A 22,805-nucleotide genomic window follows, 5' to 3' on the forward strand; every position below is an offset into this window, starting at 1 on the left:
TATCAGGGTTGCATGTGAATTCTGGTGTGTAAACACAGGCTCTTTGGGTTCACGCGTGAGTTCCCAACTCGTTCCTGAACACCACTTAGAGAAATCGAACCCTTATTTGCTCTAATCTGTGATCTATGATCCGCTCGCTTTCCTCCCTCTAGGGCAGAGGTCTCCAACAGGGGGTCCGCGGAGGTACTGCAGGGGGGGTCGTGAAAGTTTTGGTTGATTAGACTTTTTTTTTGTATTCCCCCCGCAATTTTTTGCATAAATTTAAATCTCTTTAAATAGGGAAGTAAATATGGATCAAAACCTAAAATATCAATTTTTTGGGAATAGCGTTGCTTTTCTTCATCAGATAGATGAGAGATCATCTGATTAACGGTAGCCAAAGCCATTTCCCCTGGAATCGGTTGTTGGCGCTATGGTCCTAAAGATGGCCGCCACAACAAAAAGGTCACGTGATTGATACCCATGTATAAAGGACCATCCCGGCTACGATGCTTGTAAATAGTCACTATAACGAATTTCATGAAATGACTATCAATTCTTCCTTTACTAAATTCTTAATTTTCTGTCTAGTTTCCTCCAAGTCCTGGCACAAAAGTTGCTATGTTAAAAACATGAAGACCACTACTGTACATCTGCCCGAAGTAAGTGTTTCCTGGAATTATTCTGAACAGTTTGCTGAGAATAGTACACAAAACAGTAATCCTTTTTATTTTTGATTATCAGACCTCTGAAGAACAAAGTTCAAGTGAGATGACCTCATCAGAGGAGGAATATGTGCCTGATACTCATCTTAGAGCTTTCAAAAATCGATCCAAAACATTTTGAAGTACAGATTTCTGAGGTGTCCACCAGGAAGCCTCCTTTGAAAAAGAAAAGGCACTATCGAGACAGACTCATAGAGGAAGATATTGAACCATTATTTGAAGCTGCAGAATCACTGCCTCAAGATGCAGCCAGCTCAAATCATCCTGAAATATCAGGAAGTCAGGCTGAAGTTGAGAATTTTGATGCTGAAGACATGCTTGTCAATGATGGCACTGAAGCTGAAGGCATGCAGAGCTCAAACACATCCTCCCCTCTCAGAAATAAATGTCACTGCTACATTTGTGGGAAGCCACAGACAAAGTTTACACGCCACTTAATAACTCATGAGAAGACACATGCTGAAGTTGCTCGTGTGTTAATTCCTCAGAAGAGGTCAAAAGAGCGCATTGAAATGCTTACTAAGCTACACAACAGAGGGAACTACATCCATAACAAAGAGGTTTTAAAGAGTGGAGCTGGATTGCTAAAACATAGACGCACAGCCAAGAACAAATATAACCAAAAAGAGCATGTCCACTGCATGTACTGCCAGGCATTATATCTCAGAAGAGATCTGTGGCAACATGCTCGCAACTGTTCTTCAAAACCAGCTGGAGTCAATTCAGTGATTGGAAAAACCAAAGTATTGTCTTTAGCCGCTATGTCTGAGTCGGTCATGAATGAACAAATATCCCAAGGTGTGTGGACGTTTTTAACTGTGATGAAAGCTGACGAGATAACTGCTACAGTGCGCAGTGACTATTGCATTCTTCAGCTGGCGCAGTCATTTTTTAACAAACATGGACAGGATCCTACCAAATCTGAATATATTCGACAGAAACTCAGAGAGATTGGAAGACTTCTGCTGACATTGTGTAAAGAATTCTCAATAGCAACTTTGGAGGATGCTGTAAGACCTGCAAACTTTCCATCAGTTATTAAGGCTGTCAAGAAAGTGTCAGGGTTTGATGAAGACAAGAATGGCTATGACACTCCAAGCCTTGCGCTTAAGTTGGGTCACTCATTGCAGAAGATAAACAACATTGTACACTGCAGAGCTCTAATGGCAGAATACAGCGAGCTGACAAAGTCAACTTAGACATTCAAAACCTTGTTTGCCACAAAGTGGTCTGAACTCGTGTCACACAGAGCTTTAACTACCTTGAATGAGCGACTCTTTAACAAGCCTTCCAATCTGCCTTTCACAGAGGATGTGCAACGACTTCACAAACATCCTTCAAAAACTGCAGAAGAAGCATTTAAAGACTTGGAAAATACATCATCACCACAATCATTTGGCAAACTGTGCAAAACAACTATGGCAAACATAATACTAAGCCGGGGGAGACCCCCTCCTCGCTGCGAGGAGGGGGTCTCCCCCGGCTTCCCCTCTCCGGATGGAGGGGTCGGAGCCCGGGGTAGCAGCATCTCGGGGTAACAGCATGACATACGCGTTCACAGGGAATATTACAGACTTCCAGAGGCTACCACCCAGCTGGCTAAAATATCAAAACTGCTGCTTGCCATGGAGAAAGGGTCTTTTTCAAGTCTTCGAGGCAAAACACTGGACGAGATCGAAATTGAAGGTAATGCAATTTAAAGTTGTTGTGTTGTTAAAAATAATAATTGTTTGCAAAATGGCAAAATGGGATAAAGATTTTCTGTTGGCAATCTATAGCAATTCATCTGCATAATTTATAAAGGTAGCAACGGCATTTATCAGATGTTTGAGCAATCTAGGAACTAAATCCTAACCAAGAAATGTTTTTTTAAGAATGGTAATAATTTGTTTTGTTAGAAAACCTGGATTTGAGTGATATCGATCAAAGTAAGGCGAGTGACGCAGGGGAAGAAATTCCCCCCATTGATCCACAGACCAACTTAGGTAAGTGCAGCATGATTTTCTAACATGAATTGTATAATATTTATAAAATCATGTGACCATTGTTGAATTTTACTTCAGATTCTGCAGGAAAGAACAGAACAGAAGAACCTGTTGAACATTCAGGCACATCTTTTCTGTCATCAAAAGGTTAGGCCTTTAACAGTGTAACTACTTACTATAATTTATTCCTAACCATTTGAAATTTCAAGTCAGTTACTGTGGAGGAATAAAGTCATTTATTACACACGGAGTGTAGTAAGACTAGTTCTCTTTTACAGAATTGTTCATTATTAAGTACAAGTAGTCCATATTAATGAGTTAGTCTGCTTATACTTAAACGGGAGAGCCTACTTTGGTAAAAAGTTCCAGTGGCCTGTAGCAGGGTTTAAGGTGCTGAAACAGCACTGTTAAATCATTTAAAAATAATAATAATTTAATTTTAAAATGTGAAGGGCTTTTTTATAACATATTGAAAATGTTCTGCAGTGTTTAAAACAATTACATTTGTACTACCAAACTCTGGTTACAGGTGGAGGCTTTATTTACACTAAATAATCATACACAGCCTACAACATGTTCTGAAGACTTTATTCAGAGGAACAGTAATGTGAAAGCATGGATTTTTGTTTTCTGCATAAATAACATGTAGTACCTCTACTACTACTTTACTTTAACTGAAACCTTTAAAGTCTCAACACAACAAAAAAAGGCTGTTAATAATTTCCTATTTTACTTCACTGGTATAAGGATTTCCTTTTGTCTGTTTATTGCATTTAATAAAGTATGATAAACTGTTTTAGGCTCTGCAGTTGAGGAGGGAGCCGGGCAATCTCTTGAGGAACCTGCTGGCATGTCTGTGTTGTCCTTACAAGGTTAGCCATCAACCTTAGTCTACCAACATGTCGTCTTTGTTTGATTGCATGTACGGTTAAAAGTAATACATGTTGTAATATCAATTTCTACATGTCATCCATAGATCTTGAAGTCAACCAAGAAGGTACTCCTACAGGTAAATGGGGAATAGAAATGTTTTCAACTCAGCAGCCAGCAACTACTTTATCTATATCTATTTAAATGCATTTAATAATGTATTCACATAGTTAACTTTTTAAATAAGCACAGAACCAAACATTTATAAAACAATATAACAAAGATTTTTTGCCACATCCCTGATTTTCGGAAATAATTGAATTAACAAGAGTAATAACATATAGCATTACAGTTAATATAGAAAAGACACAGCTTATATTTATTCTTTTTAGCATTTTCTAATACCAGTACTATTCATTTTGGATATCAGAAGTACAAGAGTAGAAACTGGGAATTGCCCCTTCCTTTTCTCCTTCATTTGCAGGAAGTAAACATGAGGGATGGTGTGCGTTTTTTTTTTTATTGATGATGTTTCTTTTGTAGTTTCTTTAGAAAGTGCCAGAAGAGCAAAAAAATACAAGTGGTCTCCCACTGCATCTGTGATGAGACATTTTAAAGGACATATCCGAAAAGGAAACCTGGTCACGACGATTGAGTGCAAACAGTGCAAGACAGCCTAACATCCAACTCTCGTTGGTCGCACTGTACAAAACATCAGAGACTTTGTCAGGAATCGTGGCATTACAATGGGGAAAAAAAGGAAACCGTAAAATGGTTACCTCGGAATGATCAGAAAACATATATATTTTTCTAATGATGTTCACTATGTATGCACCCTCAAGTGAAGAACCAAATCTTTACTGTGAGGAGCCACCTGAAGATAAATCACTGTTTTGTCAGAAAGCTCAGCTCACAAATGTTTTTCCTTTTAAATCAGTTTAAATCAGCAAAGGTTGCCAAGGTTAGCATTTGTGTAAGACACAATCCATTTCGTTGTGTGCATGTTACATTTATTCATTTTGACCTTTTAATTAACATAAGGACATATTTGCGTTTTATAGCAATCTTGGAATAATCGTTATAAAAAAGATATCCTTACACAGTTCCTAGTGGAATATGGAAAGTTTATTCAGCCTTTTCGTTGTTTCGTTGCTACTAAAAAAAGGTTCCACAAATGTTGGATGTTTGTTGTTTAAATGGTTGCTGTTAAACAATTAAAGAAACTTGTGAATTAAATGTGAATGTATAATCTGTCATTATTTGGCTTTAAAAAGGTCGCACTGGATTTACAGGTTCACCTCTAAATTAGAATTTTGTGAAAATGTTCATTACCGTTGTCAGTTATTTCCAAAAGTAAAACTTATATTTATATCTAAATATTTAATGGTGTCTGAAAATAATTATATATTTCTTGTAAGACTGTAAGAAAAAAATCCATTGGTTTTTCTGCGTGTTCCATTTATTCATGTTTGACCCTTTAATAGGCTCTGTGCTCAACTCTAGAAGCGAACGTCCGGTGTCGCCAGTTGTCGGCATACTAGTTTCCGGTCTACTTCCCGTATCAGTTACCACGGCAACTATAAATAGTAAAAACATGGAAAACCCAACCAAACAAAGGAAATTTAATGTTAGAAGACTTCACAAGCTTCAACGGAGTGAAGGCGGATCAAACCAACACTGCTGTGTACCGCTGTGCTCAGCTTCCAGCCGGTATAATGGCAGTTTAAGTTTCCACCGCTTCCCAAAAAACCCAATTCTTCGGGCGCAGTGGATACAGAAGATCAGGAGGACGGGGTTTGAAGTCACCAACCACACGAAGGTGTGCAGTCGGCATTTCGACGACAAGTTGATCACATCAACTGGAAAAGGGTTACAGGTCCTTTTGCCCAACTCAGTGCCTTCTTTGTTCAACTGGAACAACTTCATCGCGAGGTAAACACGGGCTGGTGTGTGGGAGCGAAGAGAGAGACCGGCGAGTCCCGAGCCTTGCTCCGACCCCGAAGAGCCTGAGCTACCCGTTCCGATGGTCTTAGACCATGAGTACAGTGCTACTAGTACAGTGTGTGTTGACCGTGAGCACTACAGTGCTATACAAAAAGAGATTGAGGTGCTCAGACAGCAGGTCCAGAGCTACCAGCTGCATACTATGTTTGGGCTCGAGCGGTTTGCTACTTCCCCAGAAGACATCCGCTTCTACACCAGGGGCCGTATTCACAAAGCATTTTATCTTACCGCTAGGAGTGCTCCTAACTCTCGCTAAAACATTTTACGTAGGAGTTTTTTCTTAAAAGTCATTCACAAAGCCGCTGAGACCTACTCTTACTAAGGATAAATCACAAAGAGTGACGTGCCGTTGCTATGGATTACGTCAATTCTCGTGCACGAGTTTAGAAGCGGTCAGTGCGGTGATTGGTTGTTCAGACGAGCCCACTGAATCACCGAAAAACAAGGAAATAGCCTAGGCTAGAAATTAGTTCCTATTAAGTAGTTATAGTGCAGTTAGCAGAATACACGCATGATGACAAGTTTGTGCAGACCACGATAATGACGTTGTAGCCTGCACGTTCAATAGAGAGAAAGCAAACAATAAAAATGCGTTGCATTAAATCACGGAGGCAATTAAAACACCCTGCAAACTATTATCTAATTAGCATATTTCCTATAAATACAAGCCCATACCGGAACTCAAGTCCCCCTATCATGATGGATGATGAAAAAGTGAAACGCAAGCGAAAGGCCAATTGGTCCCAAGACCAATTACTACTACTTTCCCAGTTTGTGCTGGAGCGGAGGGTGGTAATAAAGGGTAGATTCGGGGCTGGAGTGACCAGCAAGAAGAAGCGGGAGGCATGGGAAGAAATTTTACATCAATGCTTCCTTCCCTGCTGTGTGTCGCTCTACCGACGATTGCGAAAAACGCTGGTATGCCCTGCAATCACAGTGTAGGTTCGAGATTGCCGACTATAAAAGAGCTGTCGCGGCTACTGGTAAGTCCATTATTAACATTGCTTGCCTTCATTTGGGAAATGCATTTGCATGTCTTAAATTTACAATTAACAAAGGCTACAGTGTTATGAAACGTGAATAAAACTGAAATTTAATTTGTAGGAGGAGGACCTGCACCAAAGCCGTTGTCCCCGGTCGCATCGGTGGTGTACGCCGTCCTAGGCTCGGACATAAGTATAACTGGCCTTGAGGGTGCAGCTGATCCTGCAGTCGATTTGCTAAAGGAGATTGAGGGGTATGTATGCAATGATTGCAATAGGCTCCATGAAAAACCTTTGTTTAATATTTACAGAAGAATTACAATGTACAACTGGTCAACCCACTTCCCAAAAATGTGTGACAAATTATATATATATATTCCCCACAGGAGAAATGAAGAACAAAGTCCTGCTGCAGCTGCAGCATCACATCAGACAGCTCTTCCTCTTCTCCCCCTCCTAGCCTCTTCCAGCTGTACCTCCTCTCACAGCTCGTCCTCTTCCAGCTGCACCTCCTCTCACAGCTCTTCCTCTCCCTGCTCTTCCTCTTCCAACTCTCCCTCTTGGTGCACCCACTGGCTCTCCTCTCCCTCCTGCTGCTGGTGCCAGTTCACTGTTGGAGAAGAAATTGAGGCTGGAAATGAGGGTTTTAAAAAGGCAAAGAAAGGTCCTCAAAGCGAAAGAGCGGCTTATAAAAATGAAGACTGAATATTACTGTCTTAAGATGGAAAAATTGAAAGAAAATAAATGTTTTGAACTACACAAATGTGTGTTGACTGATTTGTGCCAAGGTGTTTACCTAAAATGTGTATTCACAAAGTGATCCCTAAATGCCAGTCCACTCGGTTCCACACGGCCAAATTCCTCGTCATGTTGATCGCCATCATCATCATCGTCGTCCTCTTCATCGTCGTCATCATCTTCTGGTTGTGGAATGTTCCTCCGCTTGCAGAGGTTGTGGAGAATGGCACATACAGTGATTACTGTGCTTGCCCTCTCTGGGGTGAGGCGAATTTCGCCGTGGAGGACATGAAACCGACGTTTCATCTGCACAATTCCTCTCTCCACAACATTTCGTGTATGTTTGTGTGCTCTAAGGAAAACAGTTAACAATAATTAATATGGATTCAACAAATAAAAGGCGTCAAAGAGCCAATACGATGTGTTTTTTTGCATAGGATTTAGCGTAATCACTTGCATGTTATACTTTAACTGTGCTCTCGGTTGTGGATTGAGGTAGGGTGTCAAGAGCCACGTCTTGCAGGGATAGCCACTGTCACCCAGCAAGTGACACCCAACTGGTACATGGTGCCTCTCAAAAAGCTGCCTCAGACCGCTCTCCGTTAAAATGCACGAATCATGGGTAGCTCCAGGCCACTTTGCAACAACATCCAGTATGTTAAAATTAGCATCAAAAACAACCTGGGTGTTGATGGAATGCACCTTCTTTCTATTGACGAACGCGTCCTCGTCATTTGATGGCGCGATTATTTTTATGTGCGTCCCGTCAATAACAGCGACCATACCTGCAATTGCCATGAAGTTGGCTTTGATCCTGTGTAAATGTTGAATGCCCAAAGGAAACCGGATAAACTGTTGGATTATATGTGGTCTAGAGAGCGTGTTGATGGTTTGGTTTATGGCACGGCTGACTGATGGTTGCGATATTCCTAAATCGTCGGCATTGCAAAGTTGCATTTTCCCTGTTGCTAAATAGCGCAGTGCTGCCAAACATTTTATTTCGGGACCAATTGGATTGTTTCTGTTAGTCGGGGATGTTATTGCATCCCGCACTAACTCCACAACCATTTTTAATGCCCTCACGATTAAGCCTATATCTCTTTATCAACTCAGTCATCCATTGTCTCCAACACATTTCGTCTCGCAGCCATTTTGCGATCCTTTGTGAATAGGTCTTAGTGAGTTAGGAGTCCTCTCGAGGACTTTTAAGCTCTCCTAGACTTAGGTGCTACTTTTAGGCCTAAAATACTTTGTGAATTGCTCTTAGTGAAAAAAGTTAGGAGTCCTAAATTTAAGAGTGACACGCCCATTATTTTTAGGAGTTACTCCTAAATTCGCCAGTTAGGACCTACTTTTAGCCCTAAGATCCTTTGTGAATACGGCCCCTGGTCAGACAATACTCCATTGACTAGCACTCTTTGTGTCCTATTAGTTAAAAAATCTAAAACCCAGCCCACAATATTTTTGCTCTAATCAAATTGCTCTAATAGTCTTTGTTTAAATGTGGGGTTGAATTGTGTTAAAAGCAGCTTTTACAGATAAAATCTGAGCATGCGTTCCCTTACCTTCCAAATGTTTACAAATCATGTTTGTCATAGTGACTATGGCATCCTCAACACCTCTGTGTGGTCTATAGGCAAACTGGAATAGGTCCGAGTCTTCTTTAAAATTTAATTTCTTACTAATTTTTCAAAGGTTTTCATGACAAGAGATGCCAGGGCAATAGGTCTAAAGTCATTCTGTACTTTGGGGCACCTTGGCTTGGGTACTGGAACAACTACACTCCCTGACAAAAGTCTTGTCCCTGCCGTGTTCTTTTTGGAAAAAGTCTGCCAAGTCAGGATCGCTTTAACTCACTTTATTTAGCAAAGGTTTGGACTAGCATACATGAAGCAAAAGGAGGGGAATTGTACAAACACGCGTGGAGATACACTTAGTAGGGCATTCAAAAGGATGCTTTACCTGGAGCGTTCTAACCCCCTGGGCTATGTGTTGGGACTTATCTACTGGGCAGGCGTGGACTCAGTTATGTGCTCTGATTGGCTAAGCATGGTGCTGAACTCCCACCTCTCTGGATGTTGTATGTGTCTCTATGCTGCTCCCTTGTGGCTATGTGTTGGCATTACAACTTGCTTTGTGGTATTGTGCTGACCCCTAGTGGCAATGTGTTGGCATTGCAATTTGTTATGTGGCCCTGAACTTCTGAGTTCGCCGAACACCTGGGCCGCTCGTATCTGTAGAATTGATACGGGAATGAATGGCTTCTTGTATGGGCCGGACGCCTCCCTAGGAGCCGGATCCCTCCTTGGGATGGGAACGAGACCGGTGCCATGCCGTAATTCCGACGCCTCATTGTTCCGACGTCTCAATGTTCCGAAATATTTCCCATTAGATCGACATGCCACTATTCCGACGGTTCAATGTTCCGAAAACGAAACCCATTGGTCCGAAGGTCCGTTAGTCCGACTTTTCGAAAAGGAGGCGCATTAGGCCGACGGTTCAATATGCCAAATAGGAAAAATAGTTTTATACCTCGCTTGCTCCCCCTCTCTCTCACTCTCACTCTCTCTCTGTCTCTGTCTCCAAAATACAACCTAGGCCTACATATCAAGTTCACGATGAATTTTGGAGGGCAAAAAGACAACGCTTCACTTCATTTCAACACAGTGTTGCAGCACCATGGACAGAGAGCGGAGGTCTAATAATTCTCAACACGGGCACACACACACACACACACACACACACACACACACACACACACACACACACACACACACACACACACACACACACACACACACAGTGAGAGTGAGAGAGAGAGAAGGAGCGAGTGAGGTATAAAACTCTTTTTCCTATTCGGCATATTGAACCGTCGGCCTAATGCGCCTCCTTTTTGAAAAGTCGGACTAACGGACCTTCGGACCAATGGGTTTCGTTTTCGGAACATTGAATCGTCGGAATAGTGGCATGTCGATCTAATGGGAAATATTTCGGAACATTGAGACGTCGGAACAATGAGGCGTCGGAATTACGGGCAGGCCCCACGAGACCTCTCTAGTCGCCAAGGACAGATGTGGCCTGTTGGTATGAATGTGTGAAATACGTAACATCGCTTGGGTACAAGTTGAACTTAAGTGCCCCTCAAATGTATGTCTAATTAATTTTTTTTACAAGAAATGGTTAATTTCAAAACCAACAGCTTTTGAAATAATTTTTTGGTGCCAAACGAAACTGCTGAAAAGCATTCTAACGTTCACAGCTTGGTAAAGCCCACTGAGTCAGTTTTTGCAAAGACAAAAGTCTTGTCGCCTTGTCATATGATGCACCCAATCCTAGATTACAGCCTCACCTGTGATCAATAATTGATCAATTAATTAGTGGACGTGTATAAAAAGAACCCCAGCACACCAGACCTTCATATCAACTGCAACTTCACCTCTTACAACATGCCTAAGATTCACCCTGAGACCAAAGCGTTGATTATCAAGAGGCTGAAGACCAGATCCACTGCTGAGGCGGCTGACACCTTCAATGTGTTTCAGCGTCAAGTACAAAGAATAAGAAAAAGATTTGAAGAGACTGGAGATGTTTTTGACAAGCCCAGGAGTCTCATTTGTAACCGTTGCGTACACACAAAACGGGGCTGAAATTGGCGTACGTGACTTTCCACGCCAAGGTTGTGATCTATCAAAAACCAACTTGACAGGAGAATGTGCACAGCCCTAAGCAAACTGACCCATGCGTACGCATGGTTTGGAGGAAAAGGAGAATTGGCGACACAGATGGTGTGGTGGTGAACTGAAGTCAGACAGAAGAATTGTAGAGTGAGAAGAACGATTATGTTTTATCATCGCCCTTCATAAATTTAATTTCAACCCGTATCATGCGTTAAATTTATGTAATCAGAATAATTTAAGTCAACTGCGTTATTTCTCAGTTATAACTCCAGAAACATCTCCTTAGAATATAAATTAAAAAAAATTCTCTTTAATCCCGTCACTCCATACTGTCCACTGACCACGCGACTGCATGGAATAATGCATCTTTCCAACATGTGTCAATAACATAATATTTTTATGTGACATTTTAAACACAATCAAATGTCAATTAAATCCCAAGTGTGGAAAACCAAGCCACACTCCTCATCACAATCGTTGTCCTTTACTCTTGATGCTTTTCTTGACAAATCAGGCATTAAAAAGGGGCTATGTTCAAGAACATTTTAAGTGGGTGATTACAAACTGATTATCCAAGGTGTTCTCGGTCAGTCTTATTACCGTAAACCTATAAATTCAGAGGTGAACGCCGTAGTAATGCTGCACCATATGGCACTTCTGGTGGACCATGCAAATGGCAGGATTCGGAGGGAGAGGGACCATAACGATTTAATGCTAGGCTACATATTTTTATGTAGCCAACCATTAAATCGTGTCGGACCAATTCTTTTTTAATTCTTGGACTGTGCGCTCCGTGCTACTGACAGAGTTCACTGCTGCAGTAACATGTTGCCACTCACTCTGCTTTTTGTTGTTGGCGATCCCAATCCCGTGACCGCCGAACAAAACTACTTTTCGTGTCTCCACTTCAACCTCCGAGAAATTTCGCCTTTTTTGATTTTCTCAGTCCTTCTGCCATTGTTTCCGACAAGACATAATACTTGCATCTGAGTCTGTTTTATATGCAGATCGCATCCATGAGGTCATTTGCATTGACCTCATGATATGGTTAAAAAGGGGCGTGTACAGGGCGGAACGTGAAGCTGATTCAGCTGCGCACACTTGTAGGCACTCTGTGATTTATGAAGCAAAGATTGCCTACGGTGTGCGTACACAGGGTTTTATAAATCTGAATATTTTTTGCCGCACGCAAAACTTGGCTTTTGGGCGTACGTACAATTTTTGTAACGATCCCACGCACAGTTTTATAAACGAGACCCCAGGTCCAGCAGACCCCGCAAGACAACTGCTCGGGAGGACCGTTTGTTAGCTCGAAAATCTAAAGGCCGATTTAGGGTCGTTTTAGACGCAGAGACGTAAGCACGTAATTTACACAAGGGACTTGTTTTAGACAAGTTTTGATTTAAGGTTCCTTTAAGGTTCCTTAAGGATTGCGCGTGTTGCAAGGGGATTCTCCGCCAGAACAGTAGGGGGAGCAACGAACGAATTTGTGGGCGTGGAAGTGGAAATCGCTGGCTTGTTTATATTTATGCACTACCAGTATTTTCGACGAGAGTAGCAGTAGCTAAGTTTAGGTTAGCGGTCTTTTTCCACACTCTGAACGATGTTAAGGTTGAGTCGAAGACAGTTGAGGGAGCTGCAGCTGATAAGCATTGAAAAGCAAAAGATGATATTGCGAAGGAGGAAAAGGATACGAGAAGAACTTTTACGGAGAGGGAGACGGAGATGGGATGTGCGTCCATTGAATCAATCGAGATGGAGTACTGGTGAATATGCAACACTGGTACTACCATTGAGGAATATGGACGAAGCAAAGCACTTTCAGTATTTTAGAATGTCGGCATGCAGGTTTGATGACCTTCTTTGTCGTGTGCGACCTCACTTACTGCATTGTGGCACACACAGCATGCCAATTGATGTTGCCCAGAGACTTGCTGTGACATTACGAGTTTTAGCCTCTGGTGGAAGCCAGCAGGCTATAGCTGAAAGCTACAAACTGGCTTCCTGCACTGTGTCCGGCATTGTGTCAGAGGTTTGCCAGGCATTGTGGAAAGCTCTGCAGCCAGAATACTTGCCCTGTCCTTCCACCCACAAGTGGGAAGCGATAGCAGAGGATTTTTGGCAAATGTGGAACTTCCCAAACTGTGTCGGAAGCCTCGATGGGAAGCACGTTACCATCAAGGCCCCACCTCATGCCGGGAGTGACTACTTCAATTACAAACTAAGTCATTCTATTGTCCTGATGGCGACGTGTGATGCTCGATATCGGTTCACTATGGTGGACATCGGGGGATATGGACGGGAGAGCGACGGCGGTGTTTTTAAGGAGAGCGAATTTGGGTCACGGCTGCTCGAAGACAAGCTGAACCTGCCACCGCCAGCTTTTCTTCCCGGGACCACGATCGATGCCCCCCACGTAATTCTTGCTGATGCTGCCTTTCCCCTGCACGTGAACATCATGCGTCCATTTTCAGGTATGACACAAACCATAAGAATTAATTGCATAGATTTTTGACAGAACGTAGTATCTTCTCTATATGGTTGTGGTGCCAACGTGTTCTAATAAGTAAGTAACACTCTGCATGTTTTGTTTTTTGTTGTTACAGGTGCAGATCTGAGCAGGGAAAAGCAGATTTTTAATTACAGACTCTCCAGAGCTAGGAGGGTCATTGAAAATGCCTTTGGCATCTTGGCAGCACGATGGCGGATTCTGGGCAGGTCAATGGAGTTCCAGCCAGATAAAGCTGTTGATGTTGTCAAGGCCTGTGTTGTTTTACACAATTTCCTAGCCTGTGCGGATGTGTCATCTGGGGGCCACTACATACCAGATGGTTACTCTGATGCAGAGTCAGGAGGATCGGTAACACCTGGTGAGTGGCGCAGAGTGGTGGCTGGCAACGTCAGTCTATCACTGACACCACAGATGTCCAGGACCCGTGCCACCAGAGCTGCCCAGGTTGTGAGGAATGACATTATGCAGTTCTTCCAGACGCCTGGGGGAGCAGTTCAATGGCAGGACGAAATAGTATCCCGTGGCACACGGGATACGGGATACCCGAGGTCATTCGATGTTTGATGTGCGGTCCCAACCACGAAAGAAGAATGTAAATTGGAGGGATTCTTCTCCCCCCTCCATCGCCACTTCTGCTCTTCACTAATTTTTTGGCACAGACAAATCTGTCCCGCAGCTTCTTCCACATATTGCTGCAGTCCTCCACTGGCAAACCCACGTTCGCGGATATCTGCCTCCAGGAGTTCCGAGCCATCTGTGTATCTTTATAATCTTTCAATGAGGGGTTGTATAGATGTTCAAATTGACGCACCTCTTCGGACAGCAACTCTTCGATCTCTTCCATAATTCGTTCTTGTGTTTTCTTCTTCTCCTTCTTCAAAATTCTTCATTCGCTTCTGTCACGGCCTTTTAAAAATGGCGCTTTTATGCTGTAAAACCGGAAATGTGAGACTCCTGAAAGGATGTGGTTAGCTGGCCAATCACAATCTTTGCGAGCTGCGTAGGACCGTAGTGTTTTAGTCGCATAGTCAGGAATTTTGGGCGACGCACTTAAGCACGTAAGGGGGGATATTTTACCGCGCAAGGGGGGGTTATGTATCTTACGTGCTTACGCGTTACGTCTAAAACGGAGCATATATCGGCCTTAAGGCCAGCCCCTTTTCCACTGCAGCAGAGCTCCACCAGGCCTGGTCAACTCAAGTCCCCGTGTCAACCAGAACAGTTTGTAGAAGTCTGTCTCGAAATGGCCTCAATGGTCGAATCAGTGCCCAGAAACCAGCACTAAACAAAAGGCAATTAAAAAAACGTATGGCATTTTTCAAGGCCCACAGCCTGCTAAAAGGATGGACGCTGGAAATGTGGCAGAAGCTGGATTTTCAGATGAATCTTCGGTTGAATTACATAATAGCCGCCGCAAATATTGCCGGAGACCTACTGGAGCCCGCATGGATCCGAGAACCCAGAAAACAGTTTACGTTTGGGGGCGGAAAATTCATGGTCTGGGGTTGCATCAAGTATGGGGGTGTGCGAGAGATTTGCAGGGTGGAAGGCAATATCAATAGCCTAAAATATCAAGAAGTATTAGCTACCTCTTACATTCCCAACCATAAAGGGGGTCAAGTTTTGCAGCAGGATGGTGCTCCATCGCATACTTCCATCTCTACATCAAAGTTCCTTAAGAGATCAAGATCAAGGTGCTCCAGGACTGGCCAGCCCAGTCACCAGACATGAACATCATTGAGCATGTATGGGGTAGAATCAAAAAGGAAGCATGGAAGACGAAACCAAAGAATCTTGATTAACTCTGGGAGGCATGTAAGACTGCTTTCTTTGCTATTCCTGATGACTTAATCAATAAATTGTATGAATCATTGTCGAACCGCATGGATGCAGTCCTTCAAGCTCATGGAAGTCATAAAAGATATTAAATATGGATCTCACGGCACCACTACTTAATTTTTTTTTAAAAAAAATTGCATTTGAAGTAAATTATTTGTTCAATTTTCACATTACTCTGTAGGCGACAACTTTTATCTTGCCAAAATCTGACCTTTCTGTGTTCATTAAATGATCAATCTCTCTTCAGTGAAGCAAATTAATTTTAGTATATTAAACTTAATTTGGGAGGGTTTTAGCTTTCATATGAGCCATTTCTAAAACCAATGGATTAATTTAAAGTCAGGTCATAAGCTGTTGTTTCTACAAAATCGATAAGTGACAAGACTTGTCAGGGACTGTACTGCATCCTTCCAACATTTTGGAACATGCTGGGTTTGCAACGACTTATTGAAAATGTAATGAAAAATTGTACACAATTCCTTAGAACAGAACTTAAGCAGTCTACCACAAATATTATCAGGACCACAGCTTTTATTTGCATTTATGGAAGATAATGCCTTTTCTACATTACCCTCTTCAATTGCAACGTGATTCTGATCGACTAAATTATGACTGAGTTCCTGTATTTCTGTACTGAAGTCATAAGTGTCAAATCGGGAAAAGAATGTATTAAGAGCATTTGCGAGGTCGGAGTCTGAATCAAAATTCTCTAAGATAACAAACAGTGCCGATGTTTTTAGAGTTACTGATGCCTGCAATAGATTTCATGCTTGACCAGGCTGAGCCCAAGTTTTTAGCAGCAATTTTATTTTCCAGAGTTTTGTAGTCCTTTTTAAGCTCTAAGGATTTCAAATTTCAAGTATTTTTTGGCTGTATACAATTCAGAGGCAGTCCCATGTTTGAAGGCACGTTTCTTAGCCTGTATACAGGCTTTGACGGATTTAGTGACCCATGGCTTATTATTAGAATACATTTGTACCTTTTTGCATGGGATGATCATGTCACTACAGAATGCTACATAAGAACATATTACATCGACTAACTGATCTAGGTCTTCCCCAAAACCCTCTATGAACATGTCCCAGTTAGTACAGTCAAAACAGGCCTTTAGACACTGCACATATTCTTCAGTCCAAACTTTAATGTCTTTTGTAGATACCTTTCCCCTCTTCAGAACAGTTCTGTATGTGGGCATGAGATGCACACAGTTGTGGTCTCCGTGGCCCAGAGAAGGTAGCGGAAGTGATTTATATCCCTCCTTTACTGACCCATAGGTCTAGAGTCTTGTCCCGTCTGGTGGGGCAGGTTACATATTGGTGAAAATTGGGGACCAATTTCTTGAGGGAAACATCGTTGAAGTCACCCAATATAAAAGCCGGAGACTCAGGGGAGATAGATTGCAGCTTTTGTACTACCTCATAAACAGTTTTACAAGCGGAGGGGGCGTGTGCTCTGGGGTGGATATATACAACTGTGATGAAGAGTTGGGGAAACTCACTGGGCAGGTAAAAGGGGCGCAATGATACTGACAAAAGTTCCACATCGGGCGTACAGATGCGTTCTCGCACTGTTACCGAAGTACAGTACCTTTGGTTAATGTAAAAACATACCCCTCCTCCCTGAGTTTTATTCGTCACAACATTGATGCGCATTGATGCGCATCAAAAGCGCTCAGGAGTCTCAAACTCTTGAGTGTCCTCCTGCTCCACACAACAGACGTCATCCCAGATTCATCCACCCTTCATCCACCCTTCAACAGACGTCATCCCAGATTCATCCACCCTTTTGCGGATTGTATCCACCAGCTTCCCTGTTGCGCTGGCTACCGTAAGAAACGGCGTAGGAACAGGGGAAATCGCGGCGGCATCCGGGTGAGAATCAGGAGAGAAATTAGTTTCTCCCCCGCGCAGCCACGGACTCGCCAGCTCTCCACTGTCTATGCAGGACACAGTGACCTCTACCTGGCCCGGCGTTCGTGGGATCCCAGGTACTCCTGCCATCTGTCCGTCGCTCCATTCCGGACGCAGATCCCCGCCAGTCCGGCCCGACCAAGACTGCGCGTCCGAAGCGGCGGAGTGAACCTCCAAAACATCCGACCTCTGGAACTCACTCGCTGTCAACAGGTTTCTGTGTTTTCTGCGAAAGCGGCCCTGATTAACTGCAGGTCTGTGTCAAATAAGACGTTCATCCTCAACGACTTTTTCACGGGTCATGATCTGGATTTACTGTTTTTGACTGAGACTTGGATTACCTCTGGACCCGGTGAGTTATCTGCTTTTGGTGAACTCTGTCCAACAAACTGTTCCATCATTAGCACCCCGAGATGCGTTGGAAGAGGTGGCGGAGTAGCTTTGGTATTTAAAAATCGTTTAAAGATTCGGACACTGTCTACTGGGAATTACTCTAGCTTTGAGCTACAGTGCGTAAAAATAGAATCCACTACAACTCCGTTGGTCTGCGCATTGGTTTACAGGCCTCCCAAGCCAGATAAAGACTTTATTAGCGATTTTTCTGACTTTCTGTCGCAATTTGTACCATTACATGACCGTCTGCTGATATTGGGTGATTTCAATATCCATGTCTGTTGTCCAGGCAGACCCATGGTCAGCGAATTCTGCCACGTCCTGGATTCCTTCAGTCTTCTCCAGCACATAGACAAGGCTACTCATGTACTCGGACATAGTCTTGATCTTATTCTCTCCTATGGGATTTTTATTGACAAATTAAACATCGAGGACGCATCGTTCTCTGATCACATGCCTATTGTGTTTGATATCACACTATCTAACCCCATGTGTACAGTTAAAACCCCAGGCCGTTTTTCCCGTTATATTAACTCCCACACTGCAATCCAGTTCTCTGAAATGTTCAAAAAAACTGCATTCTCAACTGCTGATCGGCTTCCCTCCAACCCAGATGAATTGATTTCCCTCTTTCATTCCTCTTGCTCAGACATCTTAAACTCTGTAGCCCCCCTTAAATACAGGCGGCCCAAATTGACATCCCAACAGTGGTTGGATGAACCCACCCGCTCTTTTAGACAGGCCTGTCGGAAAGCTGAACGAAGATGGAAGAAAGACCATCTTACTGTTTCTTTTGACATTTTTAAAAATGCACTGTTGACTTATCAGGCAGCAGCCAAAAAAGCCAGAACCAAACATTTCTCTGATATTATAAATAAAAATTCCCATAGACCCCAAATTCTGTTTGGTACCATAAACTCCATTATCAACCCCCATGTATCCCCAGATGCTGACGCATCCACTGACATCTGTGAAAAATTCTTAAAATTTTTCACTGAGAAAATTGAAAACATCAGATCCCAGTTTAACCCCTCCCCATCTGACATCACGCCTGGCTGTTCAGGTGCTACAGTCATTTTTAACACATTCAAACAAGTTTCTTTAGAGGAGCTTAGGGAGATAGTCTCACATATGAAACCCACATCTTCCCCTCATGATGTTGTCCCATCCCATATCATTAAGGACACTTTTGATACAGTTGGCCCAAGTATTCAAAACATCATTAACTCCTGCCTAGCTTCTGGCACAGTCCCTTCATGTTTTAAGCATGCGGTCGTCCAGCCTCTGCTTAAAAAACACAACCTGGATGCTAAGTGTCTAAAAAATTATCGCCCAATTTCTAAGCTTCCTTTTATTTCTAAAGTGATGGAAAAAGTTGTCCTGTCACAACTGCAACCTTTTTTAGATTTAAATGAAATATCAGAACCTCTTCAGTCAGGCTTTAAAACTCTCCATAGCACTGAAACGGCTTTGTTAAAGGTGACAAATGATCTGTTACTCACATTAGATTCTGGTGAAAATGCTATCCTGGTTTTATTAGACCTTAGCGCTGCCTTTGATACTGTGGATCATAACACTCTTCTGACCCGCCTTGAACAGTGGGTTGGTATTAAAGGCACAGCCCTCGATTGGTTCAGCTCCTATCTGAAACATAGGACTTTCTCAGTATCCATCAGTCAGTTCTTTTCATCCACTGCTCCTGTCTCCTATGGGGTCCCACAAGGGTCCATCCTTGGACCAGTCCTTTTTGGCCTGTACATGCTCCCGCTAGGGAACATTATCAGGAAACATAACATCTCATTCCACCTCTACGCAGACGACTCTCAGCTGTATCTTCCACTGAAGTCTAAGGACTCTTTACAACCTCTCCTGGACTGTCTGGATGATATTAAAGGCTGGATGGCAACTAACTTCCTTCAGTTAAACAGCAATAAGACAGAAGTCATGATCTTTGGCCCTCCTAAATCAAAACACACTCTTGTCAGCAACCTAGATAACCTTGAACCTTTTGTCAAGTCCCATGCTAGAAACCTTGGTGTCATCCTTGATTCAGAGCTTTGTCTTGACAAGCAAATTTCTGCTGCTGTCAAAAACTGTTTTTACCAGTTACGCGTAATTGCCAAAATCAAACCTTTCCTGTCTCCTAAAGACCTTGAAAAAATCATCCATGCCTTCATTACATCACGGCTGGATTATTGTAATTCCTTATACATAGGCCTACCCCAGTCCCTACTAAACCGCCTTCAGATGGCCCAAAATGCAGCTGCAAGACTGCTGACGGGCACTAAAAAACATGACCACATCACACCAGTTCTTGCCTCCTTGCATTGGCTTCCTGTTAATTTTAGAATTCAGTTCAAGGTTTTACTGATTGTTTTTAAAGCTCTTAATGGACAGGCCCCTAGTTACATTTCTGACCTTATCCATCCACACCAAGCCACCAGGTCCCTCAGATCATCTGGCAATGCTCTCCTCCATGTGCCTCGGTCAAGGCTCAAGCGAAAAGGTGACAGAGCCTTTGCAGTTGCAGCGCCACGGCTGTGGAACCAATTGCCCCTGGACATTAAAAAAGCTCCGTCCATCCTTGTTTTTAAGTCTAGGCTCAAAACTCACCTTTTCACTCTATCCTTCCCAGCTTCCTAACCCTCCGGCTGTTGCTCCATCTGTAACTCTGTATATGTCTCTTGTTGTCATTGCCGTCTCTGTTCCTGTTGTCATTGTTTCTGTTGATCTGTCTGCCTACTGTTGCTCGTCTTGTCACGGTCTCTCCCACCGGATCCTAGCTGCCGCTAGTTTTCTCTGTTTGTCTTGTCTGTCTGTCATGTTCTGTTTCATGTACGGGGGCGTGGCCTGCTGAACTCCCCAACCCAGCCACGGTGATCACCCGCACCTGACCATCATCACCAATCACGCCCACCTGTATATCTTCCCCAGTCATTCAACCTTTCGTCGCCAGATCGTCAACTACACTTACCTAGCTAAGTTATCCTCCGACCTCTCTAGCCCTTTCCTAGTATTCTCGTTGTTCTCGTTCACCACTCGACTCTCCTCTCCTGCAGGAATACCTGTTCCTCCGAACCGTCGAGGGTGACTACCTGTCCGGCAATCCACCCGACCAACCATCTCCGGATCGCCACAGACATTCTCCTCTGCTCTGTGTAGCAATAAACTGGTTAATTGCTACCAACCTCTTCCTGTCGTCATTTGTGCCGTGCGTTTGGGTTCACCCCGTCTTGGCCCGTAACAGTACGATCTGGCCAAAAGATGGACCCAGCCGACACAAATGACGCAGCCGATTCCTTGGCCGCTCGCTTAGCGAATTTAACCCAGGAGGTACGCCGCCAAGGCGGCCTCGGGGTAGAACATTCCCGGAACCTGAGGGAGGCTTCCGCAAGCCTAGCCCGATTTGCTACGGCATTGTCGTCCCTCGAGTCCCGGCTGGCACTCTTGACCCCTCCCTCTGGTCCGTCCGCGGATCCCCCCGCTACGGTCCCTATCGTTCGTCGGGAGCCCTACGTCCCAACCCCGGCACCATATGGGGGCGATCCTGGAGCCTGTCATGGGTTCCTTCTCCAGGTGGGAGGAGTTTTCCAGCAGCAGCCACTCACCTACGCCACCGAGACCTCCCGCATCGCCTACCTCGTCGCCTGCCTTCGAGGGGTGGCGCTTACCTGGGCTTCGGCTGAGATGGACCGCGGGGGTCCCGAGGCCTCGAACTATTTAGCCTTTACTACGGCGCTGCGACGGACGTTCGATCATCCAGTTCGGGGCCGAGAGGCTGCCCAGAGACTTTTGGATTTACGCCAGGGCAGTCGCAGCGTGGCGGAGCTGGTGATTGACTTCCGTATCTACGCAGCAGAGAGCGGCTGGCGTGACGACGCTCTGAGAGACGTTTTTCAGCGCTCCCTGGCTGATCATCTACGGGATGAGATCGCGTTGCGGGACGAGCCGTCCGACTTGGAGGCACTCATTACTCTCGCCATGCAATTGGACAACCGCATTCGGGAGCGAAGGAGGGAGAGTGTCGTCCGGACCCCGTCATCGTTTCCTTCCCAGCACACGACAGTGAGACCTCCGCCGCGGATTACCGAGGCCTTTCGTGAGCCTCCGAGCCTTCCCGAGCCAGAGCCCATGCAGCTGGGGCGCGTCCACCTAACCATGGAGGAACGCGACCAGCGCCGACGGACGGGCGCTTGCATGTATTGTGGGAGGACGGGCCATATCCTCCTTCACTGTCCCCGGCGCCCGGGAAACGGTCCGGCTCGGTCGTAATGGGAGTTTATCGATCGAGTTGTGTCCCTAACTATTCTAACTCCCGTACTCTGCTGAAGGCCACTCTGTCTTGGCAGAACCGCTCCTTGCCCCTCTCCGCCCTCGTCGATTCCGGAGCAGACGAGAGCTTTTTGGACCGAAGGGTGGCTCGACAGCTGGGAGTAGACCTCATCCCACTCGACGTGCCTATGGAGGTGAGTGCGCTCAACGGATTGCACCTGGACAGAATTGAGCACAAGACCGCTCCCATGTCCTTGCTGCTCTCCGGTAACCATCAGGAAAAGATTTCCTTTCACCTCATTGACTCACCCCAGACTCCTGTGGTCCTGGGCCATCCCTGGCTTCGTCTCCATAACCCCAGTTTGGAGTGGGTTTCTGGTAGGATCACTGCTTGGAGTACCCATTGCCTATTGAACTGTTTACGCTCCGCCTCAGCACCTACGGCAGTCTCCCCACCGACGGTTCCGGAGTCCCCGGACCTCACGTTGGTGCCCCTGGACTATCATGATTTAGGATCTGTATTCAGTAAACAACACGCACTATCCCTGCCACCACATCGCCCTTATGATTGTGCCATTGATTTACTTCCTGGTTCCCCTCTCCCTAGCAGCCGCCTGTTTAACCTCTCACTTCCAGAACGAGAGGCCATGGAGGGGTATATCCGGGACTCTCTTGCCGCAGGGATTATTCGGCCCTCATCTTCACCGGTAGGAGCAGGGTTTTTTTTTGTTTCCAAGAAGGATAAGTCCCTTCGCCCCTGCATTGATTATAGGGGACTCAACGACATTACGATTAAGAACAAGTACTCGTTGCCCCTCATAGACTCTGCCTTTGTTCCCCTGCGGGGTGCTACAGTTTTTACCAAGCTGGACCTCCGTAACGCCTACCACTTGGTCCGCATCCGAGAAGGGGACGAGT

The 22,805-nt window shown here is 44.4% G+C and overlaps 1 protein-coding gene across 1 annotated transcript; it reads right to left on the reverse strand.

The window, feature by feature from the left end:
- Positions 1–7,061: 7,061 nt before the first annotated feature.
- Positions 7,062–8,067, reverse strand: LOC115546722 (putative nuclease HARBI1). Its single transcript, XM_030360422.1, has 3 exons — positions 7,742–8,067; positions 7,423–7,636; positions 7,062–7,142 (listed from the first exon to the last, which is right to left on the reverse strand). Exons 1-3 carry the CDS (start codon positions 8,065–8,067, stop codon positions 7,062–7,064), a joined length of 621 nt encoding a protein of 206 aa, XP_030216282.1.
- Between the last annotated feature and the right edge of the window lie 14,738 nt (positions 8,068–22,805).

The sequence above is a fragment of the Gadus morhua genome, chromosome 7, assembly GCF_902167405.1.
Source record: "Gadus morhua chromosome 7, gadMor3.0, whole genome shotgun sequence".
Classification (NCBI taxonomy): domain Eukaryota; kingdom Metazoa; phylum Chordata; class Actinopteri; order Gadiformes; family Gadidae; genus Gadus; species Gadus morhua.

Coding starts and splice junctions, on each gene's coding strand:
- LOC115546722 (XM_030360422.1), bottom strand. CDS start 8,067: ATGGTCGCTGTTATTGACGGGACGCACATAAAAATAATCGCGCCATCA. Junction 7,637..7,741: donor GCACAGTTAAAGTATAACAT/GCAAGTGATTAC, acceptor TGTTTTCCTTAG/AGCACACAAACATACACGAA. Junction 7,143..7,422: donor ACGACGATGATGATGATGGC/GATCAACATGAC, acceptor AACTGGCACCAG/CAGCAGGAGGGAGAGGAGAG.